Source organism: Dicentrarchus labrax, unplaced genomic scaffold, assembly GCF_905237075.1.
Source record: "Dicentrarchus labrax unplaced genomic scaffold, dlabrax2021, whole genome shotgun sequence".
NCBI lineage: Eukaryota > Metazoa > Chordata > Actinopteri > Moronidae > Dicentrarchus > Dicentrarchus labrax.
The window spans coordinates 12223060-12247821 of record NW_026136717.1 but is presented as its reverse complement, the minus strand read 5'-3'; the positions used below and the strand labels follow the sequence as shown (position 1 = coordinate 12247821).

The following is a 24762-nucleotide window of genomic DNA, read 5'->3' as shown; positions in this document are numbered from 1 at the left end:
TGGCAAATTATTTGCATAATAATGTCAAGTATGAAGAGGGAAAACAAAGGAAGGTCATACTTGAGGCTTTTTATAAATTGATTGTATTCCCATTCCTTGTGTCCTCATTTTCCAGGCAGGCAGTGGCTATTCAGCGTGCTGACACAGATTTTCCGTCTCCTCTTTCGAGCTTACGAGGAAGGTTTCAGCATGCTGGTCTCTGGGTTAACACGCTGTGAGATGGAAAAACTTGTTCCTCCCCTTTGGGAGAAGGTCTTTTTCTGACTTTGCCAAGCCATTAATAAGAACACAGAGAGTAATTGAATAAAACAAGTCATTATGTGGTTTGTTCTTATTGATTTAGGCCATAAAGGGAATACAGACTGTAATGGAATTTGTTTGTCAGCTGCAATCACAAGAATCATGCTGCTATAATCTTATCTATATTGTTAGTGGCAACTGAAATGAATGAATTATACCTATAGTGTGACTCGATCTGCATTTACAGCAACAGCAGATACCAGGTGTTCCACTAGATGGCGATACTCATCCATTTTTATTATCCCACGTGTGACCTCAAGGGCTGGATGTTGTAGGTCTCATGCTGTGGAGTCTTGTTGGGCTACTAACAAAACAAATTATAACATAAACTGCAGAATATGTGTGATTTTTGGTCTTTACAAGATTAAGAAAAGCTGACAGTTGCAAAATGTACGTCCATGCTTCCATGCTTATCAATCAGCCAACCGAGCACACTGTTTCAGGGGCATTGGGTCCACGCTAAGCCCACATCACAGCTCCTAACGGATCCATTCACACCACCTGACCGTTCTCTTTTTCCCAGTCAGCCAATTCCACCTAAATACCAGTTTGTCCTCAATCTACAAGCTCAAAGGGGCCCCACGGCGAGGAGAGGGTGGGAGGGTTTGAGGGATCTGCCAGTCAAAGTTAACCACATTGTACATTGGATTAACACCCCCCCCCACACACACACACACACACCCTCATCCCACTACCACCACCACCACCATACCAATACCCATGGAAAGTGGGATCGTCCGCTTTCTCATAGAGCTGAGAGGTATGTAGGTGATATGATGTTATGAGGTTTTCCGCGTGCTGGCATGTCGAGGCGTTGGCCTGTCGGCTCCTTCAAAGTTCCCCTCTTTCTGCGCTGCCTTTTTGTGTAGCAGAGTGTCTGGTTCACACACTGCCTTCCTTTCCAAGTGTGAGTGTGTACTCGCCTGTAATATTGTGTGTGTGTTTATCACAGACAGTGTGGTGTTCTTTTGCAAAGCCGGCCCTCCCCCCTCTCCCACTGCGAGGGGAATTCTGTACCATGTGTCTGCGGTTTTCAGGGAGCTTTCAAGGAAAATAAAGCACAGAGGCCTCACAGTCCCCCTCCCCACCACTACCACCACCACTCTCCCAAAACGCCCTCCTCAACTCCCTCCTCCTTCTCCTCCTCCTCCTCCTCCTCCTCCTTCTTCTTCCCCTTCTCGTTTTCACTCACTCACTCACTCACTCACTCACTCCATGTGGCACTTTTTTTTACGATTTCAACCTACCCTCTTCTCAGACCAGCCAGCAGCTTTGGAGTGACAGAGCTAATTTCGTATGCAGCCTGTAATAGAGACAAATCCACATTCATGGCAAACATTCTCTTATGAGGCGAGAGGGAGAGAGGGTGAGCGTTAGCTGATTGTGGTGGGAGGTGGTGGAGGGGGGGAGCAAGGGGAGGGAGGAAAAGACAGAGAAAGGCTTTTTGTTTGGCTAAGTACACTATGTGAAAGAGGGGGCGGTGAGGAAAAGAGAGCTGGAAATACATTAGAAAATGGTTGCGTCTGCTTTGGCATTTGTGGATCAGATTACCTCACATGCCAGACAGTGGACGGACCCTGGTTTGACCATGACGACGTGTGTGTAAACTAACTTTATTGAGTCTAAAGTGTTTAACTTTGTCCTAAAACCTACATGGAAGGACCAGGGAGGAGGAGGGGGGGAAGAGTGAAAGTTGGGAGGATTAGCAGCTTGCAGTGTACAGACTGTTGGTAATCCAGGGCTTTATTGGCTCTGTCAACATACAGTAGGTTTACCTAAGCTAAAACACCTGTATTGTGGCAACCTGCCCGGTGAAAAAACACAAAATCTGGCCCTCCACACGTCTCAGTCGCTGTATAGGTGCATTTTCTGTAACCTCAACCTTAAACTTCTAATATACACTTGAATAAAAGTGAATGACGGGAAGGAAGCAATTTAGGAGCATGGAATCGCGCCTGCATTAACATTCCCACATTGCTATGGGAGCAAAAGCTATTTCCGTGTCCTACATCCAGCGAGCTTCCTGAGGTCTGCGCCGTGGAGGAAGTCATAAAGACAGGAAGACTTCCTGTATTGTTGCCAACATGCAGTATGGACTGTACATGCTCCGAGAGGCCGGGAACCGATGATGTAAACCCCTTAATAATAGCACTCTCAACTCTATCAAAGAGGCCAAGACATACATCTGACTGGAGATTTATACCCCTCCTTTATACCAGTTCTTTACACAGGTTTAAGACTTGTTTTCATTGCGTGTGTAAAGGATCTCGCTTTAAAATAAATCTCATGTAGATGTTCAGTGACTGTCTCATGCATAATGTAATCCAGTACGGTATATCTGCAGATCATATTTAATGCTCAGCTTGATCAATTAATTAAGTCACTGTTAATGACTTAAATCATCACAAGGTTTCCTGTGGTTTTAAAGCAGAGACAGACGACTTGCTCTTAGAACAAAAAAAAGAACAAAAATTACTAAGGAAGAGGGTGTCAAAAATGGGGAGGGATACGGTCATTTTTAGTTGACTGAAGATAGTGGAGTCTGATGATTTCACCCCTAAATTTAAATGAATAGTTGCACCAGAAAGACATCTTTTACTTGTGCCGTAGTTCATAAAGGTGCACTTTGCCATATGAGAGCAACAGTATCTGTATCTGTATGAGTTTTATTATGGTGATGCACATTGGAAGTTCTGTGCTATTATTTTGACAATGGCAATTTTTCATGTCAAGTGATCAAAGAACACATTATGAACCCTGGGGAATGCCTTGCTTTTGTTTTCTAAGCCCCTCACCACCCAAACAATTTTTGTACAGTCCCTTAGATCTTTTGAAATTAATTATAAAATGTATATATATAAATTATTTAAGAAAAGAGGTCTATTTCACACAACAAATGGCATATATTTAATGAGCATGACCGTTGCTCCGTTCATCACAAGACAAGATGCATCGGGATCTGGGTGGCCCACCACCCTCAGCTAAACAATATCCTGGGGGAAATGTTTATGCCCACAGTGTGAGCAGTTCAACATGTGATGTTTCCTTCTCAAATGTGTTTAATCTGGAGGATTCTTAGAGGCTCGAAGAGGGAAATATGTTCGGTATTATACAAGAGAAAAAGCAACATTTCGAGAAAAGCCTGGTAAAATAAACAAACTAATTTTCTTCCCTTGGGAGGTCCTATTGTAGAGTGCTGACCCCCTGTACGTTAGAATATAACTCTCACTGAGTTGAATCAACCTGTCTCATATGGTCTTAAAATATGACTGTATGTTCAGGTTCAAAGCTCATTCTCTTAGTAGCAAATCTGGAGCTTTCAACCACATCACATGATCTTCATCAGCAGATAGAGTTTGCCCCGTTATCACAGAGTTGAGGTTTTTCTGTATTGGATTAAGACTGTACCAGTATCCACCCTGCAGTGTGTAAACAAGTGAGGTTATTGAGTCCATTTCTGCCGCCGTGTGCCAAAAGGTGCACGTAGGTGTGTTTGAGCCAGAATACGACGATACAGTATCACAGTATCACACATCTCACACTCACAATGGGGAGATGATACATCCCCTCCGCTCAGACACAACAGGTCCACCTGTTGGCCTCCATCCAGCGCACCTCCCTGCGACTGAACTCCGTGTCCTCTCGCTTTGGCTTCCATCCAGTATGCTCCTCCTCCTCCCTCTTTCACTCTCTTGTCTTGACCGGAGATGTTGCCACCACAGCCGAGGCAGTCATTGTCACTGACTGTCGCCACGACAACCAGATGGCAGCTGTGCCCATTCGCCCGCCTCTGCTCCTCCTTTCTCTCCTTATCCAAGACTGATACTTAACATTTCCGTCTTGCTTTGTTTGTCCACGCAACCATCACCGGGAACGAGGGTCAGATCTGACTTGATCTGACTTCTCACATGAACAAAAGAATTAAAGATTAACCGTAACTGAAGTGGATTTAAATCTTTGCCGTCACCTAAGGGTGCATCACAAGGGTGAAGAAAAAGTTGGCATGATCAGTTCATCCATTCATAAAACCATGACTTTCTTGAGAATCAGATCATGAGGAACATTCCTGCAAAGAGCGGTAAAAGTCAACCACTGAATCAGGAGCTCTACTTAATGCAAGTGCATTATAGGAAAAGGGAAATGTCTCTGCAGAAGCAAATCTGAAGTAGGGCTTGAAATCCCCTTGTGCTTCACTTTGTTTAAGGAGTAAGTGAACAAAAGTTGAGGGAACATACACCGTAAAAGAGCGTAGGTTTCAGCAAGCCTTCAGGAGGGAGCTTCTTCTTTCATACAGGTGCGACGAAGCTTTTTATTATCCACACTAACCTTATTTTTATTCAGTGAGGGAAGTGAGAGGATCTGCAGGTGCAGGACTGATCTGTGTGTGTTCTCATGTCTATTAATTCCTACGGTGCCTCAGTCTGGGCTGAGTTAAATGGCCATCTGTGGACAAGGATGACACCAGATCCCATACATGTTAACAATTAGAACAGTAAGAAGCACAGATTTATCGAGCCTAAAAAAGCTTATTTAATTAAACCAAGTGTCGAGTGAGAGGGGTAGTATCACATAAGACAGAGGGAGAGAAAGAGTTCTTTGAGCTCACCCAGCAAACACCATGTTGGTCAAATTACCAGTAAGATGAGTGCTTAACTCCGCTGGCACCTCGCCAACTTTGAGTGCAAATGATCTTATCAATGGGAGTGGTGGATGTGACTAACACAGCTAAAAAGGCTTTGCAGATAACAATCAGGCTGTTTTCCACGCTGCAGTGTGACATCTGCGCTGTGGTCGCAGCCTTTACGAGCGTAAGTCAAAGACGGCGAGTGTGCGAGGGGGCATGAGGCCGCCCGCGTCTGTGGCATTTCATGCAGATGTTCACATTTGTCTCAGCCTGTAAATTGTACCGTCTTCCGCCCTTCTGCCTCCCCCCCCCTCCCCCGTATGCACAGTGGCACTGTTGTTTTTGTGTCTTAAGCCTGTCACTTTTTAACAATCACCATCATTACATCACTCAAAAGGAAACTTAGCAGCCAGTCACAAAACAAAAGAAACCACAAGTCCTTTTCTTGTTTGACTTTTTTTTTCCTTTTAGTCACATTTTTTTTTCTCAAGCAACAGAAGTAAAACTGTCTACATCAATGGCAAATCTCACAATATACCCATTCAGTACCATCCCTCGGGGGAACAGGAGGAAGAGATAAAACAATTTAGAACAGCAGCAGCACTTTCCTGCACATTTTATGAACATCGCCCAACTCCCTAAGAATGCAGTGAATGAAATCATACAGCCACTCTTCAAACCCACGTTCATCTGAGCTTTCCCCAATGAACTTTTATCCATGTGGCCGTGACCATCGAGCACTTCGACACAAAAAAAAACACTCATTCAGAAGATGCTCAGAGCTCAAACAGGGCTCTAAATGGCGGGATGATAATGTTTGCTCGTCAGGACTGAAAGCAAGTCTGTTTGTTGTGCGCTTTCTTTCTTTCTTTCTAAGCTACAAGTATCTTCAAAGCGTTTATGTTTGTTGCTGAAAACTGCTGAGTTTCAATACGAGAACATCTCCAAAAGACATTAGAAACATTCCAAATAATCATCATGTGTTTGCCTGCGAGTCTGCATGAAAGCGTGGATTAGTGCACCGAATCTGGTTTGAAGTCCAATTGTTGTTGTTTTTTTCTCCACGTCTGCATTAACAACCGCTATTAGAGGCAATTCCAACCACAGATCCCAATCTGCTCATAATAAAGCTGCATGGTTATGCTCGAGCCCCCCCCCCGACAGTCATGTGACCAGAAAGGAGAAAGTTCATGAACTTCCCATTGCAGGCAGACAAACACATGAGTACAATTTGGAGCTACATAGATGCACATGTGTTTAGACATTAGGTATTTGTTGTTGTGTGTGTGTGTGTGTGTGTTTTTTTTTCTTCCCCTTGGTGGCCTTTTTCTTTCTCCTCATGCATTTCTTTTTAATCCTCTGGTCAAAGTCGTAGGCAAATTCAAGGTTAAAGCATACGCAAGTCTTCACAACGACCTTTATCTCCAAGAGTCACAAAAACAGACTGCGAGGCGAAGATATGTCACAGTTCTTCCCCCCGCTGCAAAAGAAAACAACGGGGGAACACAAAAGGTTACATTTTTAAAACAAAACAAAAGCAATACGTCCAGAGAGAACTGAAGGTTGCTTCTTGAGGTGCTGTCGGAGCTTAGTCTTTTTTTGTGTGTGTGTGGTTGTTGTGGTGTTTTGGCACTGACGGCCCTGCGACGATTAAGTCCTCCATTACCGGCAAAGAGAAACAGTCCAAAACTCCACCGATTAGGGCCATGGCTGTCAGTCAAGTCATCTGATAGATCATTATCACACCAAACAAACATAAACAAGTTATTTTATGAGAACTGTACAGCCAAAAAGAGACAAAAATAGACACAAAAATAGACTTGATATATTCTGCTATGACAGCCCTATTAGTGCTAGCTGCTAAGACGGGGGCAGAGAGACAGACAGATAAAAAGGACAGACAGGCACTTAAGTGCTGATGCATAGCGGAGATTAAAGTAAGAGCCAAGCGAAAAACAAAAGGAGGAAGGTAAGGAGATAGAAAAAGAAAGTCTTAAAGAAGGATTTAGGTTCAAAGCACTTTTAATTCAACAAGTTAAAAATATTTTAAAGTGTAAAATCGTTCTAAAATGTTTGGTACCTTAACGTATAAAATAACTGAGAACTTATTTCATACTGACAGCACTGAAATAAAAACTGACCCCCTCTCCGGTGCTAACAGCAGTGTGCTGACCGCTATAAAGCTAGCATTACCATGGCTATTGATAGGGTCTCTATCCTCCACCGTATGTACCGTATGTCGTTTAGCATCCTGAGACGAAGGGGATTAAGTGGGACATAAGTGTCTGAAGCTAATAGCACTAATGGGATTGCTTGGCTCTATATCAGGGGTCTTGCCTTCAGCTGTAGTCAGCAGGATGGTCAATTTACGTCCTGGCACAATGCTAATATCTTAATCTGGCCTAGCTGGCTTTAGCTAACGAGCTAGCTACCTACCCGCTGCTACAAGTGCTTTTTTTTTTGTTTCAAGCCTGCGTTGTTTAATACTTTAGGTGTATGGCTCTGTTAAAAACAAAAGGGAAGAAAAAGAGTGGGAGAAAAAAGACGAGAGACGGAATAAAAGCAGCACAAGTTATAATGAGCAGAATGCTAACAGCAGCTACGCTAATATTTCTCACAGTAGACAGGAAGGCCAGCTGATTGCTAGCACCATTATCATTATCAGTGTTAGCGAAAATGCTGCATTCATGTCATATCGGATTTATCGGGATTTCCAGCCTCTGACTTGGTATTATTATTATTCTTATCAACATCCAAGTTGTATTATGATCAAATGCCGCCACTTCCCGTATCGTTAAAAAGCCCTTTTTCAAATTAAAAGCCCTCTAGCATTTCATACTAGCTACATAGAGCAAGATTTGGATCTAGTTTGTGTATTTTCAAAATACACAATTACTCCACTCCAAAGTGTTTTGTTACAAATTAGATTTGAATGTTTGAATTCCTGTCAAATACCAATTAAAATAATCAAAATACTTATTTCAAAGTAACAGATAGTGTCCATCTCTATGGATGCCCCATGTCAGGGGTGAATAAACCCACATTTCATGCCTGTAGTGTTTTATTGATCATTGATCATGCACAGTATTTTTAAACTCCACATGACCAAATCTGTAATCATCAAACTGTTGTAAACACTGGAATATCTGATTTCATCCCATATGACATGAATGCAGCAAAAGCTCACACCAGCGCTACCCACTTTATGCTGCATTTTTTTTTTTTAACTACATCAAATCAAGCACAAAAAAAAAAAAAAACCCAAAAACCCAAAGCTTCAGTTAGTCGAGGCTAAGTTGAAGTTCTTTGTAAAATGGCTACAATCTGAAAGTGAGGCACTTTTTGAGCTGATATATAATTCTATTTTTGTTTTTCATACACTAAATAGTCAGCCACCATTATACTCCTTTTCTCTCAGAAAAAACAAAAACAAAACACAGAATCTCCATTTTTTTTGTACCCTTCTCTGATTGGCTTTCACTCAAGGAATGAGAGCAGCAAATGGCTTTTCAAGAGTGTCATTTGGCACACATCCTCATTGGTTTCTGCAACCAACAAGACGAAAGCGAAGGAAAAAAACAAAACAAAAAAGAGAAAAGTTTGCCATCAGTATCTGTCAAAGTGCTTCGGGGGCGTATCCGATCCAGCTGTTCTCTCGATGTGACTGGCTGTCACAAAAGAAACAGGCGGAGCTTTGAAGCTCTCTGAGTGGTACCAGATTGTTTCCCCAAGGACGACGCACTGACATCAGCACTCTGGAAGAAAAAACAGACACACACAGAGAAAGAGGAAATGGTTTGGTTAGATTCAGAATAAACAATAACGCAGATATAAGGAAGAAATAAATATTATGACATGTATATACAGTGTTGCTTGCTTATCAAGTTAATTATAAAATCTAATGTAAGATATCAGTGCCTGCTTATCGGCCCGGGAACACAGTGACCCTAAAGCGAACAACGGGAATAAACAATACAGCCAAATAAGCTGGAAAAAGGCTCACAGATTCAGACAGGAAGAAAGTGATAAAAGGGAACAGCAGGGAAGGAGAAAGTGAGGACACCTATTGCTGCAGGCACGGACTCAAGTGTGTGTGTGTGTGTGTGTGTGTGTGTGTGTGTGCCAGCACGAGGGAAAACAGAGATCCAGAAACGATGTCTGGGGTTTTTTTTATGGCAATTTCAGCTCCTCACACAGGTGTTTAGCGTCAGGAAAATGTCACTACTGTGATAATTCAAAGGGTGGAGTCTCACCAGCAGATACAAGTCTTTCCTGGCCTTGTTTGCACAGTTGATAGGATTATACAGGAATGCCGACATAATGATAATTCTGCTCCGGAGTAGCGAGAGCAGACGAATCACATGGCGTCAAACAGCCATCTGCCTGTTTTTAAGGCCCTTATGCGCTCTTTGATTTGAGGCTGTTGCAGGAAAAAGTTGACAATCGTGAGAGAAACCTGGTGAAAACTTTAGCATCATCAATCGCAAATGGTTGTTTTTAATGGCGGCACTGTGAGACAAGTCCACCGTAGGTGGCTGTTGGATCACTGAAAGATGGCTGAAACCGTCGCCACAAATGGAAACAATCAATCAGTCTTTACGGGCCCTCTGAACTGTGATATTCTGAACTATAAAATGTTGAATATTGTGAGACACATTGTGAAATGTTTGGTCATAAATTCAAAATAGCAAACCGAGATTGCATATTGAGATCCGTCCACCAACGGCTCATTTTCTGCTGGGATAAAATGACGATATTTTCTCCGATAATGGCCCGACACAACAGGCGTTGAGGTTTTGGAAACAGGAATGAGGGCTGGGAGCCAACAATTTCCTCCGTTTATGTCAGGTAGTGTATCATCGTGGAGGACAAATGCCACAGCCTCACGACATCCTGACAAAAACACAAGCATGAGTTGTTGTTTTTTTTGCCTCTCTCTCACCTGAACTTCTATAACATGTCCCACAATGTTAACCCACAAGAGCGCTCTCCCACGCTCAGCAGTGAACATGACATTGTTGGTGTTGGCAACTCCACCCGGATCACCTATGTGAGCCATGCAAGGTTGTGAAAGTCTGCCTTGTTTCTCAGCAAGAATTTATGACTCTATGATCGACACAGTGACGACGCAGGCAAAAAGATTGTGTAGTCTGATCCCAGCATTAGTGTTTAGGTGACCAAAATTCTCTCCATAAGACAATCAGAATACAAAATAAAATAATGCACTTGTTGACCCGACACTGTGCAAAGTCTGACATGCCTCCAGACTGATATCGTACAGTCTGACACAGATTCTATTAGACCTATCTCACCCAGCGTGCTTTATCACACCCTTTACACCAATGACAATCTTATGCTGCTATTCAGATCAGGACATTGTTGAGAATGATGACTGAATACAGAGTAATTGCTTTGTCCCACTCGTAAAAGGTCTCGTCGTGTACATTACGACGTCTTAATGAAAGAGTGAGTTTCTAGAGTTTGCAGTGAAAGCAGGATCTCGACTATAAAGATCAGTCAATGCCCTTTAAACTGGGTTACTCTCTGTCAGATGTGATGACTCACACCAAAGGCACTCAGGCTGCCGTCAGCCAAAATAACAAATGCACAAAGCTAGTAAAGAGAAGAGGCTGAGAGAGAGTTCCCCGTGTCTCTTTCCCTAAAATTTCCCAGCAGTGCTTGACTCTCTAATTGCACGAGGGTACTCTATATTTACGCCCCTCCCTCCTCTCCCCCCCCTCCTCTCTCCAGTTAGTCTTCTTCCTGGTGCAGTGAGCTATATTTAGTCCCCCCTCAGCACAGACGGTGCCCGCCAGCCAGCCAAGCCATGACGGCCTAAAGCAGAGCGGAGCAGCTCCCTCATTCAGCTCGAAAAAAACAGCAACACAAACAATCAAGCCAGCCAACCAAAGGGACCAGAGGAGACAGGCTGGACACGCACTGGTGCACTGCCATGGACACACACGTGAAACCACACACACACACACACACACACACACAAGAGGGACACAGAGGAAGACACTATAATTATGCGGATGACATTCACTTAATGATGACCTTTCCCCAAACACAGACACGGGAAATTATATGCTGAAACATGCTAAACAACTCTCCAGTGCCTCATCCTAAAGCACATACACTCACATACACTCTTATATATCCAGCTACACAGGAAATGTTTCCACTCTAATCAAATATTGCCTTCTTATTTTCCCCCACGCTGCCCCTTCCATCAGTCTGACCCTCCCTTGGCGGTTTGTCTATCGATCTCATTCATTTCCTTGCATCGTTTCTCCATCTGTGGGCAAATCGATGTAATAATGACCGCGGTAGCGATTGTGTGAGTGTATGTGTGCTTCTCTTCTCCTTTCTCTGCCAGACTGTTTAAATCAAGAGGTTAGACAAGGCTATCTGCCTCCACAGTCCGTGTCTAGCCAATAACTGTTCTCTAGCCGCCTGTGTGTGTGTGTGTGTGCGTATGTGTGTGTAATTAGGAGAGTCTGGGTCTATGTGATGTCTCAATCGAGGGCAGCCTAAAATTGAAAGCCACCCTGTTCTCTGGTCGTAAATCGAGTGTGTCAGTCTGTCATTTTCATGCCGCCCCGACTCCCACCAGATGGTCTGCAACGTGATGTGAGTCACTGAGTCCACTGGTCAACTCAGTCGGTTTGGGTTAAATCTTATTTTATTCTAAAGGAAACTACACCAGAGCTATAAGACTACATCATATGGTTGCAATAACTGAAAACAGAAGCTGGAGACTAAACAGCAGTAACATGGGAACAAAAAGCATCAGCAGTGGTTGGTTCTAGATGCTTTACATGGGAAAAGATGCATGAAAATCACTGGAAATCTCCAGTTTATCGCTATATCTCATCCTTTTTACAAGCCCCGGGGCAGATAATGTGCTTCTTCTTGGGAAGAGTCAATCTGTGCTTTGCATTCAGGCAAAAAAACAAACAAATAATTTGTGTTTTTAAGAAATTTCTCTTCAAACACAGGACTAATAATGGTTCAAGTGACCTGCAGAGATTCTTTGTGCACGATACCAAATTCCTTCCAGCTCCAACGAGTGCAGCCAACCCTGACTTTTGACCTACACGTTAAAGTGGAAGAACTTTCCCCTCTAAATCATTAAGGAATTAAACTATTATAAGGATGTAAAAATCCCAAACTGTTTTTCCACGATAGCAGCAATTTTGGTGCCAGCGACTTTAGCCCCTGCAATCCTCCAGTACTGTTATTATACTTGATTCCATTAAATCATCTATCTTGCAAGTGGCTAGGAGGTACAACAGCGCAACATGAGCCGGGATTCAGCGTCAAGACAGCTGCAGATACAAGGAATGAACACTGGCAGACTGAAGCAGCGGGATAGCTCCTGTGTCACCTCATTTAATTTCTTCCAGTGACGCCAGAAAGTCTGTCAGTTATGAAGATATAATGCTCGCAGTGCGACCACAGCGTGTGTGATTTCACAGTATTTATTTGTTAGTCATGAATCTGGCACGTCCGTGGATGACAATTTGGTTAAAAGTGATACTCCACCCATAATCTATATGTGAGTATCAAACACGTGCCTTCTGTGGGCTCCAAATGTGGTCGTACAGTTTTAAAATCACAATGAGTTGCAATGACCCAGTTTAACAGTGAAACTAAAGCTTCAAAACATCCATAGTAACTTGTAAAACGACCCTTGAAGCCTAAGGCACTAAAACTCGTGTTGCACATATTCACCAAAAAAAACTAAATATACTAAATACGTCATGCGTAGAGGTTGTGACCGCTTCCTGCTCCTCCATTGGTTGGACCGGATCAAAATATCCTCATTGGTTAGTGGAAGATTAGAAAGGTACTTTATCAAAATGGAAGCAGTCTTGGTTCATTGTAAAACTTGGTCTCCATTAGAATTAGAGTAAAGTAATCAATTAGTCAACTATTGATAATGGAATAATAGTTTGGCATTTTCTTAAGATACCAACATTTGCTGGTTCCAGCTTCTCAAATCTGAGCATTTGCTGTGTTTCTCTCTTTTATATCATAACTGTAAACTGAATATCTTCTGAAGGCGTCACCTCGGGCTGAGGGAAATTATAACAGACATTTTTCACAATTTTCTGAGATTTTATGGACAAGATGACTCATCGAATAATGGAGAAAATGATGTGCATGAAAAAGAGAGAAAGATGAAAATGCAGTTAGTTGTAGCTACAAACTCTTGTAGCTACAAACTCTTGACTGTCAAGGACACTGACTCAGAGAAAATGTTTTCAACTAGCTTTTATGGAATTAAACCGATGATATAACAGATCTGAAGACAGCTGTAGGAGAATAAAAAGCAGGAGCAACTAAATTGTGAGAATAATTAAAACAATATGTAAATGACACCCTTTTATTTCTCTTTATGAGACTAGAAAAGACCAAAGAGCTGGAGCTCCAGTTCTGATTGAAGGTCTGGTCTGTGCGGTTCAGTCCTGGGTTTCCTCAAACTAGACCGACTATAATACGATACGATGATGAACGATAATCAGCCGAACAGTAAACGCTGCAGTTATGCATTTGTGTACCTCTGTGCTTTTAGAGTAACAGGAATACTGCCACTTCCGAGCAGACTATTTGTATATATATGTCAGGTCTGGAGGGTATCTTTAATGATGTCCTAAACAGGCACGGAAGCAGACCCGTCTTTCCAGGGAATAGTCTTCTGGGACACAGGAATCCTTTTATGTTTAAAGAAACACCAAGCAGCCGTTTGTTTGGAATAAATACAAGTGGGTGAGCATCGATCATCGGGAAGGCGGTACACATGAATGGAAAATCTAAGGGAGAAGGCGTTGCAGCACTGCCCACCAAGCTTGACAGACACACGATTTCTGGGAACTGTTCAGGACCCGTACCACTTTAATAATGTTGTCTTTTACAGAAATTAAGGTGATAACTAGACAACATTCCTTAATGCCACTAATGAATCGCCCTATTATGAGAACAGTGAACGCAGCACATTTCCCCTTTATGTCTAGCTGTAAATTTCCATACTTTACACTATGCAGTTGGCAGAGGAGAGCAGGTTGAGTGGGGTTGAAAGACGAGTGCTGTGTGTGTGTGTGTGTACTGCACTTTCACACACACACACACACACACACACACACACACACACACACACACACACACACACACACACACACACACACACACACACACACACACACACACACACACACACACACACACACACACACACACACTGTCCTGCCTTTAACTCTGCTGCTGTCAGTCACACTTGCCGCAGTTACAATGGCTACATAACCAGCTATTTTCCAGGTGTTTGTGTGCATGTGTCGGGTGTACAGTTGCAAAGGTTGCACACACCAGAGACATTGACAAGGTGTTATGAAATCTTAAGAGAGGTGGAGGAGGTGAGGGAGTGAGAAAGACCATTTTATATGCCATTTTAAAAGTTTTAACTCATTAAATGGGGCTATTTCTGTCAGATTTTTTGACATGATTGTATAATGGTTCAAGTGAAAAAAAGAAGACAAGAGACTGCAGGGTGGTTTCATTATGCAGCAACACAGTGGGAGAGACTGAGTGGGTGTGTTATGGCACACAGAGGAGCTGGAATGTGTGGGGACAGGAAGAGACAGACAGCGCAACAGTGCTGAGTGCGGGAAAAAAAGCACATTTGTGGGAGAACCACATTCACTGCCCACATGCAGCTTCACATCTGAGTATTTTTAGATCATCCTTGAACAAAATCTCAACGTCCAGTTTGCATTTGTTATCCTGTCAGAACACCGCGGCGCCGGGCACGTCGGGCTTTACACACCTGACTGTCAACAGGTTGTAATCGGCGGAAAAGACTGTTTTCTATTTTAAAAAATATTATGAGAATGTGGGAGACGTTGCGTGTGTGTGCATATGTGTGTGGAAGCTTTTAAATGTTTCCAATCTGGTAGTGGGGGATGTAGAGTGCAACCAAGTTAGAGTAAAATATACCTCTATAATGTCTGCAGGTATGACTATAACACTGATTATCAGTCATTTGTTAGGCAAAAACACCAAAAAATCTCTAGTTCCAGCTTCTCCAGTGTGATCATTTGCTGTTTTACATCACTGTAAAAAAAATATATTTTTATTTCTAATGTTTTCTACTAGTTTTTGATATGTAGCTTATGAGTTATTGATATATTTTGTATGTATTTGATGAAAATGTATGTATTCTGGATCTACCATAGTATCTTAATATTGGAAAAGATACAGATAAAAACAGCCAGTTTTGCACTAAATATATAAATAAATATCCTGTCTTATGTAATGTAATATTAATATTTAATCTTGAGTAAATTATATTTGCTATTGTACTGTATTGAAATGAGAACCTGTTGGACTTGATGTCAATTAAACACGGAGTGAGTCTGATGAAGCAACATGCAAAATGCGTAGTTTGCTTAATGTAATAAAACCTTTGATCCTATCCTTGTGTGCACTGGTAAATGTATTTGGTTTACTTTAAACTGATTACACACAAGAAATTTACTAGAATGCCGCAGGAGAACATGTGCGCCAGCTTTTATAGCCTAAAGGGCCCAGGTGATGTTAATCGGCTGACGACCCTCCCGTGTCAGCAAACAGCCTGTAAGATAGTGGGAGGGGCAGCACAGACTGTTGGTTGAACAAAACAGACTTTTGATGTTGTCAGCTGAGGAGTGATGGACTGTTTGTCATCATTTTAGAGACTTTATCAATCAATTAATCATCAAATGAAATGATAATGAAAATAATCTTTAGCTGTAGCTCTACATTTCACAGGCCTGTAACTCTATATTGAGAAACTTTAACCCAAAATAGAAACTGTGTCACTTAACTGCAATCAGGTTTATAGGAACAACAAACATTTACTGAGTCAGTGTCGGTATCTTAACGTTACCAAACTACCAAAGACAAGAGTTTGATGGGTTTTAAAGTGCCAATAAAATCATAAAATGTCCATTAAATTTCTGCAGACAGCTCATGTTACAAAAGTGTTTTCAAATATGCACATCAAGGGAGAAAATACTTTTTTAAATTCTGGAGTGAACAAGTTAAAACACATTGGATTTGTATAAAGGTTGAACCTAGTTTGAGCAGAAACTTCCTTTAGTGGTTGTAAATATAGCGTTTACAATGTGGCCGTCCTTGTGCAACAGAAACTGGCTACTGTTCTGAAATCTGACATGGGACGTCCTGTCCCTGGAAAGGACATGCAGAACTAAAGCCAACAGGACTAAAGTGTTTGGGGAATGTTATCTCATTCACTCTCTCACTCTCACTCTCTTTCGCTCTCTCTCTCACACACACACACACGCACATTTTTATTGTTTGCTGACTCAGACCACCGATTTCTCTCTGCCTCTGTGTGTCGGGTCGTTCCACCAGTTCGGCCACTTTCTGCCAATGGGAATGGCTTTCATGAACACACACACATACAGAGGCGGCGTCTTCACTGAAGTGATATATAGAGTGATAGCATAAGCAGGTGGGATCCTCAGTTCTGAGTAAGGCTTTTCCAAGAATGTCAGTGGCCAGCTCGCTCCGGCTCTGTGACGTGGACAGAAACAAAATGAAACACAAGAAGCAGTTGCACCATTTTTAAGATCTTAAAGAAAGCCAGCGGAAAAACAGAGCTGCTGTTGAGACATTTGTTTTCTGTCTTGCTTCACCATCAGAATGATGCATTTGCATATCATTACAGTCGGGAACCTTGTCTGACTTCTTGAAAGTTACAACTCGTGAACGGGATGGTAGAAGGTACAAGGTGAGATGGTAAAACTCCAGATGGTACAACGGCTACAGAATCAAATTAAATATCAACATCTTCATATTAGATATTGGCAACAATTCAGCGATACGATATATTTCTATATATCGTGATGTTGTTAAAAAACCTAATTTTTGTAATTTCATTACAAGAAATGCCTGAAAATACGGCAGCATACGTGTGAAATCGGGCATTTTAAGCCGCAACAATCCCGAAAAAGGCTGCGATATCCTGGAGGGACTAGTTAGAGATCCAGATAGACAGTATTTCTCAGAAAGGGCTGGACAGAAAAATGTAGCTAAAAGTGAACAGTAAAGGTAGAAGTCACCTTCATATCTGAGTTGTGTATCAACGAGAATTCAGCGATATGATATATTGTATAGTGATGTCGTAAAAATAATCTAGTTTCAGTTAAGTATAGTAGGAAAGCATTTTAGTAGTAGTAGTAGTACAAAGAACATCGATACAATATCACACAATGTGATATTTTCTAGTATTTTCTTATTCCCCTTCTTCAAGTCTACCTAATTCCTTTCCTAAAGTCATAATTCTTAAAAAAGAAACCGAACCCAATTTTTGACACAATTTATGGTTGGTATTCTTTCAGAAATGGCCATACAATGTATTTGCATTCTGTAATAAACTCTCGATATAGTTGTTTCCATTATTATAGGCGGAGTCCGCCATTCCCACACTAGATTCAAATTGCCTTCATAGGCCCGAGGGAAATGATACAGAATGTAATCAAGTGTGAGTTTGTCATTTTATGTCACTGATAGCAACCTCGCTGTTTACTGTTAACTCTCCCACAGACAGATCATATGTAACGTAAACTTATTTAATTACTGCAAATATAAACATTTATATACATAAATTACACAAATTGATCCAGATTGAGTCCAGAGAACAACTGCGAACCTTTGGATCATTAAAACAACGAGTGGTGGAATCTGGATTGCATTTAGAAATCTTGTCCCGTGTGTTTAGAAACTGATGCCAATCTGTGTTTCACATTGCCTCTGTGTTTGTGTGTGTGTGTGTGTGTGTGTGTGTGTGTGTGTGTGTGTGCCACGTGCCTGCTTATGGCCTCTGCTCCAGTCTGAAGAATTGTGTAATTATTAAAAGCTCCTTCCTACAGCAACAGCACGCATCAGACACACATCAGAGAAGCTGCCCCATTCGTATTAAGTTACTACATGTTGCTTTATTAGGGGCAGTACAGCTCGCTGTTTAGGGGAAAAACCAGGAGCGTGATTGTATACGTGCCAACGCTGTGAGTGTGATATGAGTGTAGGTGTGGGTGAGTGTCTCTGTGTGTGTGCACATAAGTCAGTGTGTGTCTGACTGCGGGTAGACAGGCAGACTTGGCCGACGTGCACAGCAAATATTTATCTACGAACCTTCTGGAGGCTGCGCTAGAGACGCTTCTCGTCCTGTCCTCGTCTCCACAGGAGGAACGATTTGTACAAGAGTCCTCTCCTTCTACTCTCCATTTTTAGCCTTTAATATTTACTACATTTAGTTTAAAGTTTGCCTTGCACTTGTTAATACAGGACTTTTTGGAACAGTAGTGCAGTTTGAAAGTATCTGGACAATGACACCTACTGTTTTGGTGTGAAATGACTGAGACTGTTGACTTCCAACTTTGGATCTGCATTATTTCTGTATTAACAAGGATGTAAATGTGAAAGCTTGCATGGATGAGCCCACAAAGAAACTCTACATCCAGCAAGTTAGACTGTCCCTCCAGGAAATTGAAATGTTTTTTAAACTCAATCAATTCCAGTGAATTATGTGCAACTTTGTCCAATCACTGCAACTTTTCTGCAAATTTGACCAATCATTGTAGTTTCCTTTGAGTTTCACAAATCATAGCAGTCCCCCCCCGCGCAAACTACTAGCAATGTTATTGCCACTGGAACAAGTTGCCTCTGATTTTCAGTTAATTATACACACATACAAAAAATATTTTTACAATTTTATTACAAGAAAAACCTGAAAACACGGCAGCATTCGTGTGAAATCGGGCATTTTAGGTTGCAACAATCCCGAAAAAGACTGCTAGTTAGAGATCCAGATATACAGTATTTCTCAGAAAGAGCTCGAGAGAAAAATAGAGCTAAAAGTGAACAGTGAAGGTAAGAGTCATAATCCTTTTTATGCCATTTTTGAACAGTGCACCAGGACAATGACAGGGCTACGTCTCCACACACACACGAGCCAACAAATATGGATGTAAACACCCTAAAATTAAACCTGAAAGTCCCCACATAACCCTCATAGTCTTTTCATTTCAGATCCAATGCGCAGGAGTATAGAGCCAAACAAAAGAAAAATGTTTACACTACAAATTATGCATATTATAATTAGCATTTTTGCCGACCAATTTCAAATACGGCCTGTACAGTTTTTGATTTTTGGATGTCGTGTTCCTCCTGTTTCAGGCAGCCATTGGTTTCCATTAATTATAGCATGAAAATCAAACAGCACGCTCTTTAAACTTACTTATACTGTTGTATAATCCGTCACAGTAAAGTCTGCATTCATTTTTTATCAAACGTGCATTATTGATGGAGCACCTTGGAAGTTGAGACCTTTTTACATGTTTTACCCCTCACTCTCCCCATGTTTCCTGTCTGCCTCTTAACCATCAAACTGTCCCCCCCCAAAAAATCTTTAAAAAAGGTGCATCATCTGTAGGAATGAGTACACTACCATACGAATAATGTGACTTAGGACTAAAATTCTTGCGGGCCTGATGTTCACTGTTATCAATTACATAAGTAAAGTGTCTCCTGAGAAATGCAAACCGATGGGTGCCTGAAATCCAGGGAAAGATACATTAAAACCATGTTTTTGCACCGTGCTGGGATGTAAAGGATCTGCGATTTGTAGCAAACAGGCTAAAACATGCAAAAGTCGGACATGAATGGAGACGGCTTGAAACAAGAGAACAGCGTCGGGAAAAAAAGGACAGCAGTTAAAAGTGACTTAAATGGAGACACGGATGCGAGTGTCAGATGGCACAATAACAGGACACGCTGGTCGTGTGCGTAATGTATGAGTCAACTGACTGCAAGCCGTTGGGAAATGAGCGTGTGTGTGTGTGTGTGTGTGTGTGTGTGGAGTAGAGCAGGGCAGCGAGGCGACAGTGGTAACTGGCTTGGGTCATGGCTGCACAAGCACATTACAATACACACACACACACACACACACACACACACACACAGCAGGCAAACAAAGATGCAATAAGTACAGCAACGTGGTATTTTTCCCTCTAACCATACTCTCTCTCACACACACATGTGTATCAAGTAAGATCCCTGTGCACATCAAGTCCCCACGTCATGTAAGAGAGCAGCATGATGACGCACAGCCGCTCACTATAACTGTGTGTCCATGTGTTGTTTTGGACAGGAGGTTGATGATTCATATTCAGATGCTGCTTGACTCAATAAAGCCTTCAGCTCCACCATCATCAGCTCACAGCGGAAAGGAACACGCCGTCACCGCCTTGCAGAGAGCGTACGCACGTGCTGAAGACGTCCGCGCGCTCACACCTTCAAACATAATCAACCAAGTCGTTTACAACCAGGGGGAACATGTGCAAACAGAAACTCATGGCGTGTTTCTTTCCGCTCCCCTGGACGACAACTGGTCATGAATACAAACAATTTCATTAATGGTAAATGAATCTCAGCAGGAATATAAACAGTAAACACAGAGAGTGCATGCACAGATATAGTGTGTCCCCGGCTACTCAATCATCCCTCGCTCATCCACTTTCCTCACCCCTTCCGACACTCCATCTGTTCCCACATGCAATTTCTACTTGTTTGTTCTTGACCACTAATAAGTAAACAGGAGAGTTGTGCGCATTTCATTTCCTCTCCTCTGTCGATTTGAGGCTTTTAATGCCCTGGTTAGGCGCTGTGACGCCTGCAGCGGAGAAGAACATTTTGTTAACGGCTGCGGAGAGGTGTAGTGGCGGGGTATAATTGTAGATTCCACAGATGTTCTCTGTCTGGGCGGCAAAAACAGAACATCAAGTTTTCTGTGAAGCATAAAAAGACGCTAAACATTTAAGAAGCATGATGTACTCATGAACATCTAGCGGCACACACACATGGCTTGAGTCTACACTGCAGGCAAACACACCTGAAAACACATGTACGACGCCCATTTAAACACATATTTACACTTGAAACAGACACTTAATCTGAAACAGTGCCGGTTTGTGCCGGATGGGTGTGGTTTTCGGATCATTTAAATTTGGCACACGTTGCTTCAGTGGTAAGAACACAAATCCCGGCATACATAATGACCTGTGAAGTTTGGCATCGCTGCTGAAGCCAAATGAAAATGTCTTTGCCAAAGTGGAAAATTGGTCTTAATATTGATCAAATACAACCAGAGACGCGCTTTCTATCTCGCTCTGATTGGTATTTACGTGTCCTCTGTACATTCCTACTATAACTCATCCTCCACAAGCAGTATCAGCACAGGTTCAGATGTACTACATGACAGTGTTTGATCATCAGCCGATTGGGATTCAGTGTTAATCCCCGCTCAGTTTGTGCACTTTTTTCAGCCCTGCAGCTAAAGGATGTTTGCAGCGAGAACAAACAGAGAACACACATCCAGCTCATCTGAACAGTAACTGGGGTGTTGGAACCAATGTGACACTGATTTTAATTCATGTGATTCCTGCCAAAGACTTAAAAAGGTTCAAATGTCTTGAAACAACTTTTAAACAAACCACTGATAAGATTCAACTTATCAGATCTTTTCTGATTAGAGCTTTTAACTAAGTCAAAGAGTTTTAGCGTTCAAATTAGTTTATGCTAGCGACCAGAAAAGAGAAAACTGCCGTTGATTATTTTAATTAAGAATAATAAGTTTCAAAAATCATGCTAAGTTTCAAGTAGTGAGATCTTCCACCATAAGTGACCAAATGATCAATTATTATTATTCTTTTGAAGAAATTATATACTTTATAAAAAGCCAAAACACATTTAATTAATGATATGAAACAAAGAAAAACTTATCACTTTTAAACCAGCAAACAGACATTTTTTCTTGGTAAATGACTTAAAATATCAATAAATTATGAAAACATGATACATTTTCAGTCAATTAACTATTGATTAAATGGGCTAATGGTTCTACACTACAAGGAACAGACGTATCTCCTAATGCAAGAAATCAGTGTTAATCCCAAGAAAACCATTTCCAGTCAAAAACCCATGTGCACACACACACACACACACACACACACACACACACACACACACACACACACACACACACACACACACACAGTGCCCCACAGCAATTTCAGCAATTTAATGATGAAGCCCTGCAAAACGCAGGAAGCTGTTAGTTCTACCGACAAGGCCCGGTTGCGGTGCTGACGCCAGGTGACGCGGAGGTGAGGCTGCACTCTAAAGGTTAACGACCGTTCTCAAGCCAATAATGGCCGTGGTGAGCAAACATCACCGCTCCTTCATTCGATCTGCACTGATGAGTTACATAAGGTGGGTCGAGGGACTGTTTGTTCTTTCTCTCAATCACCACATAGAAGATTTCAATGATCTTGACCATGGAAAGTGTTTCGGGCGAGAGGCTGTGGGTTGGGTTTTTGTTCATATTTGCATGTAGATAGTTAGAGGAAGTGTGTGTTTATGTGTGAGAGGGAACAGTTTGGGGATTGATCTAAAACTCTCTGTCCATGTGTCCAGATTGGAAAATGTTCTGTAATTGTTTCTCTCAAATGAAATTCTTGACTTTTTGTCAATTTGGCTCCCTGATCACATTGAAGAGAGCAGCAGAGAACGTGGACCCTGGTCGATGTGTGAGGATTAGGTAACTGAAATGTAGGCTGTGTGTGTTTAGCTTATAGTTTCCCCCCAGGCAGTCAGAGTTGAGCAATCTGCATGAAGCTGAAAGATGGCCCCACTGATCCCATGATCCTCAGTTTTTTGTTTCTAATTTGAAACACTACTTTCTACTTTGCAGAAAGTTCTCATGTGGCAGGATCAGCGGGCTGAGGCCACACATGAAAAACTGCATTTCCACTTCTCAAACAAACAAAAGGCATGTTCATTCCAGGTTATTGCCGCCATAAACTCAAAACCTTTGACTTCTCTGACCTTCAACCATCACGAAAGGTACTTATGAACATCTGCAAGAAAACTACTTCTGGTTTTACCCCAAGTAAAAGTCAGCTGCTTTAGTTCGGTCAGCATTCCTGTCGATCATTACTGACCTGTAAATACGTTTTGCAGACAACGTACGTTCACTCATTGGCCAGTTTATTGGGTAAAGATAAGACCAAGGCAGTTAAATACATAAAGCCTATCTTTATTTAAGTTATAGTTTTTATAACTGTTGTTTTAGAGGGGTTTTGATTCAACCCCATGGTCATGGCCATGCTTTGAAGGCTGTAGTTTGTGTGTATAATACTGAGAGCTGTTTCTAATATTTAGCTAGTCGTAGTACTAAATAAGAACTAAATTGGTCCATTTTTCAGCAGTTTCAATGCAGACAAAAAGTCTTATCTTCAGATTTTGATGCTACAGTTTTATGTCTAAATCATAATCAGAAAGAACACTGACTGTGTGCAATGAATGTGTTTCATATCATCAAGGACACGTGCATCTTGAAGGTAAAACGTGAAACTTGACACGTTGGCTGCTGTGGGAGTTTAGTGTGGGGAGTTTGGCCGCTCAGCAGCATTCTTGGTTATTCTGTTAGCTGGGCAGAAGCCATGAATAATATACTAATGCCATAATAATAACACTAGTAATATTAGTACAAAACAAAATAAAGTAAAGCGGCTGCTTGATGACAGAATCTGGAGTGTCGGCCCAAACTGACAACTTTGAGTTTGACTTGAAAAATTAAGGTACAGCTCTAGTATTGTGTGACTGTATTTACAGTGCGGTTGTTGCAGACAAATGAAGAAGACATTTTTTTAAAAGATAACAAACTTTCTTTGCTCCATTTCAAGTGTCACCATCTTCCCAACCGGGTGGCCAGTCGTCTGATCTAAAATGGCTTAATTGGGCACAATTCAAACAGTCTAGTCAGATCAAGGCTTGAGTAGGGAAAAAGGGATTTCATTCCAGCTCCTCTGAGAATAACTTGACCCCCTCTGCAGGAGTCTTAACTTCTTCTCACCCTTTCTGATCTCTCACCCCCTGAACCTCTTCCATCTGATCCATCCGGCCTCAGCGCAGCTTGAGATACAACACACACCCACACACACACACACAAACATGTACTGAAACTGCATGCAGCCATGTAAACAAACAATATTATAGCCAGACAGAAGTACACTCGCATACACAGTCTTCATGTGAGAAGTGGCTCGTTAGTAGACGGTAATCAGCTTAGTGCTCTCCAACGCCCACGGGGGCTAAGCTCTTTACAGACAAACCCAGTTAGAGAAGTAGCAGCTGAGCGATGCCATGGCCCCGAACCCAGTGAAACACACACACACACACACACACACACACACACACACACACACACACACACACACACACACACACACACACACACACACACACACACACACACACACACACACACACACACACACACACAGATCATGGTGGAGACGTAGCGGTGTAGACATCAAGACAATCACCTTGGGGAGGGGGAAATTTACACGGGAGAAGGAGACAGACGGAGAAAAAAAAAAGAGGCCGGGGAAACAAACGGGGAGTGAGAAGAATGCAGAAAACGGCACACAAAAAAACTCAAATAAAGCAAAAAGAGAAGCTCAAATGTTTTCCTGGAAGAGTGTGTGAGGAAGGAGGAGGCGGAGGAAAAAAAGCGAACAAATAAGAAGGAGTGTGTGTGAAAGGAGGGAAACACTCCTCCTCCTCCTCCTATGCCCTCAGTAACCCCAGTGGGTTGGTGGGTGGCTGCTCCGTTCTTTTAGGCAGCGCCCAACACTCTCCGAGCCCGGCATACATCCCATACCACAGCGCACAATCAGCGCTCTGTAGCCAGAATCATGCTCGTACAGGGA

The 24762-nt window shown here is 42.1% G+C and overlaps 1 protein-coding gene across 1 annotated transcript in view; it reads right to left on the bottom strand.

Annotated features, from left to right (window-relative positions):
- Window positions 1–5780: 5780 nt before the first annotated feature.
- si:ch73-335l21.1 (insulin receptor substrate 1-B) overlaps window positions 5781–24762 on the bottom strand; it is a 47197-nt gene continuing 28215 nt past the window's right edge. The window contains exon 4 of the mRNA XM_051428803.1: window positions 5781–8679. Within this exon, the coding sequence (XP_051284763.1) occupies window positions 8672–8679 (8 nt within the window). The 3' untranslated portion in view covers window positions 5781–8671. The remainder of the gene's footprint in view (window positions 8680–24762) is intronic.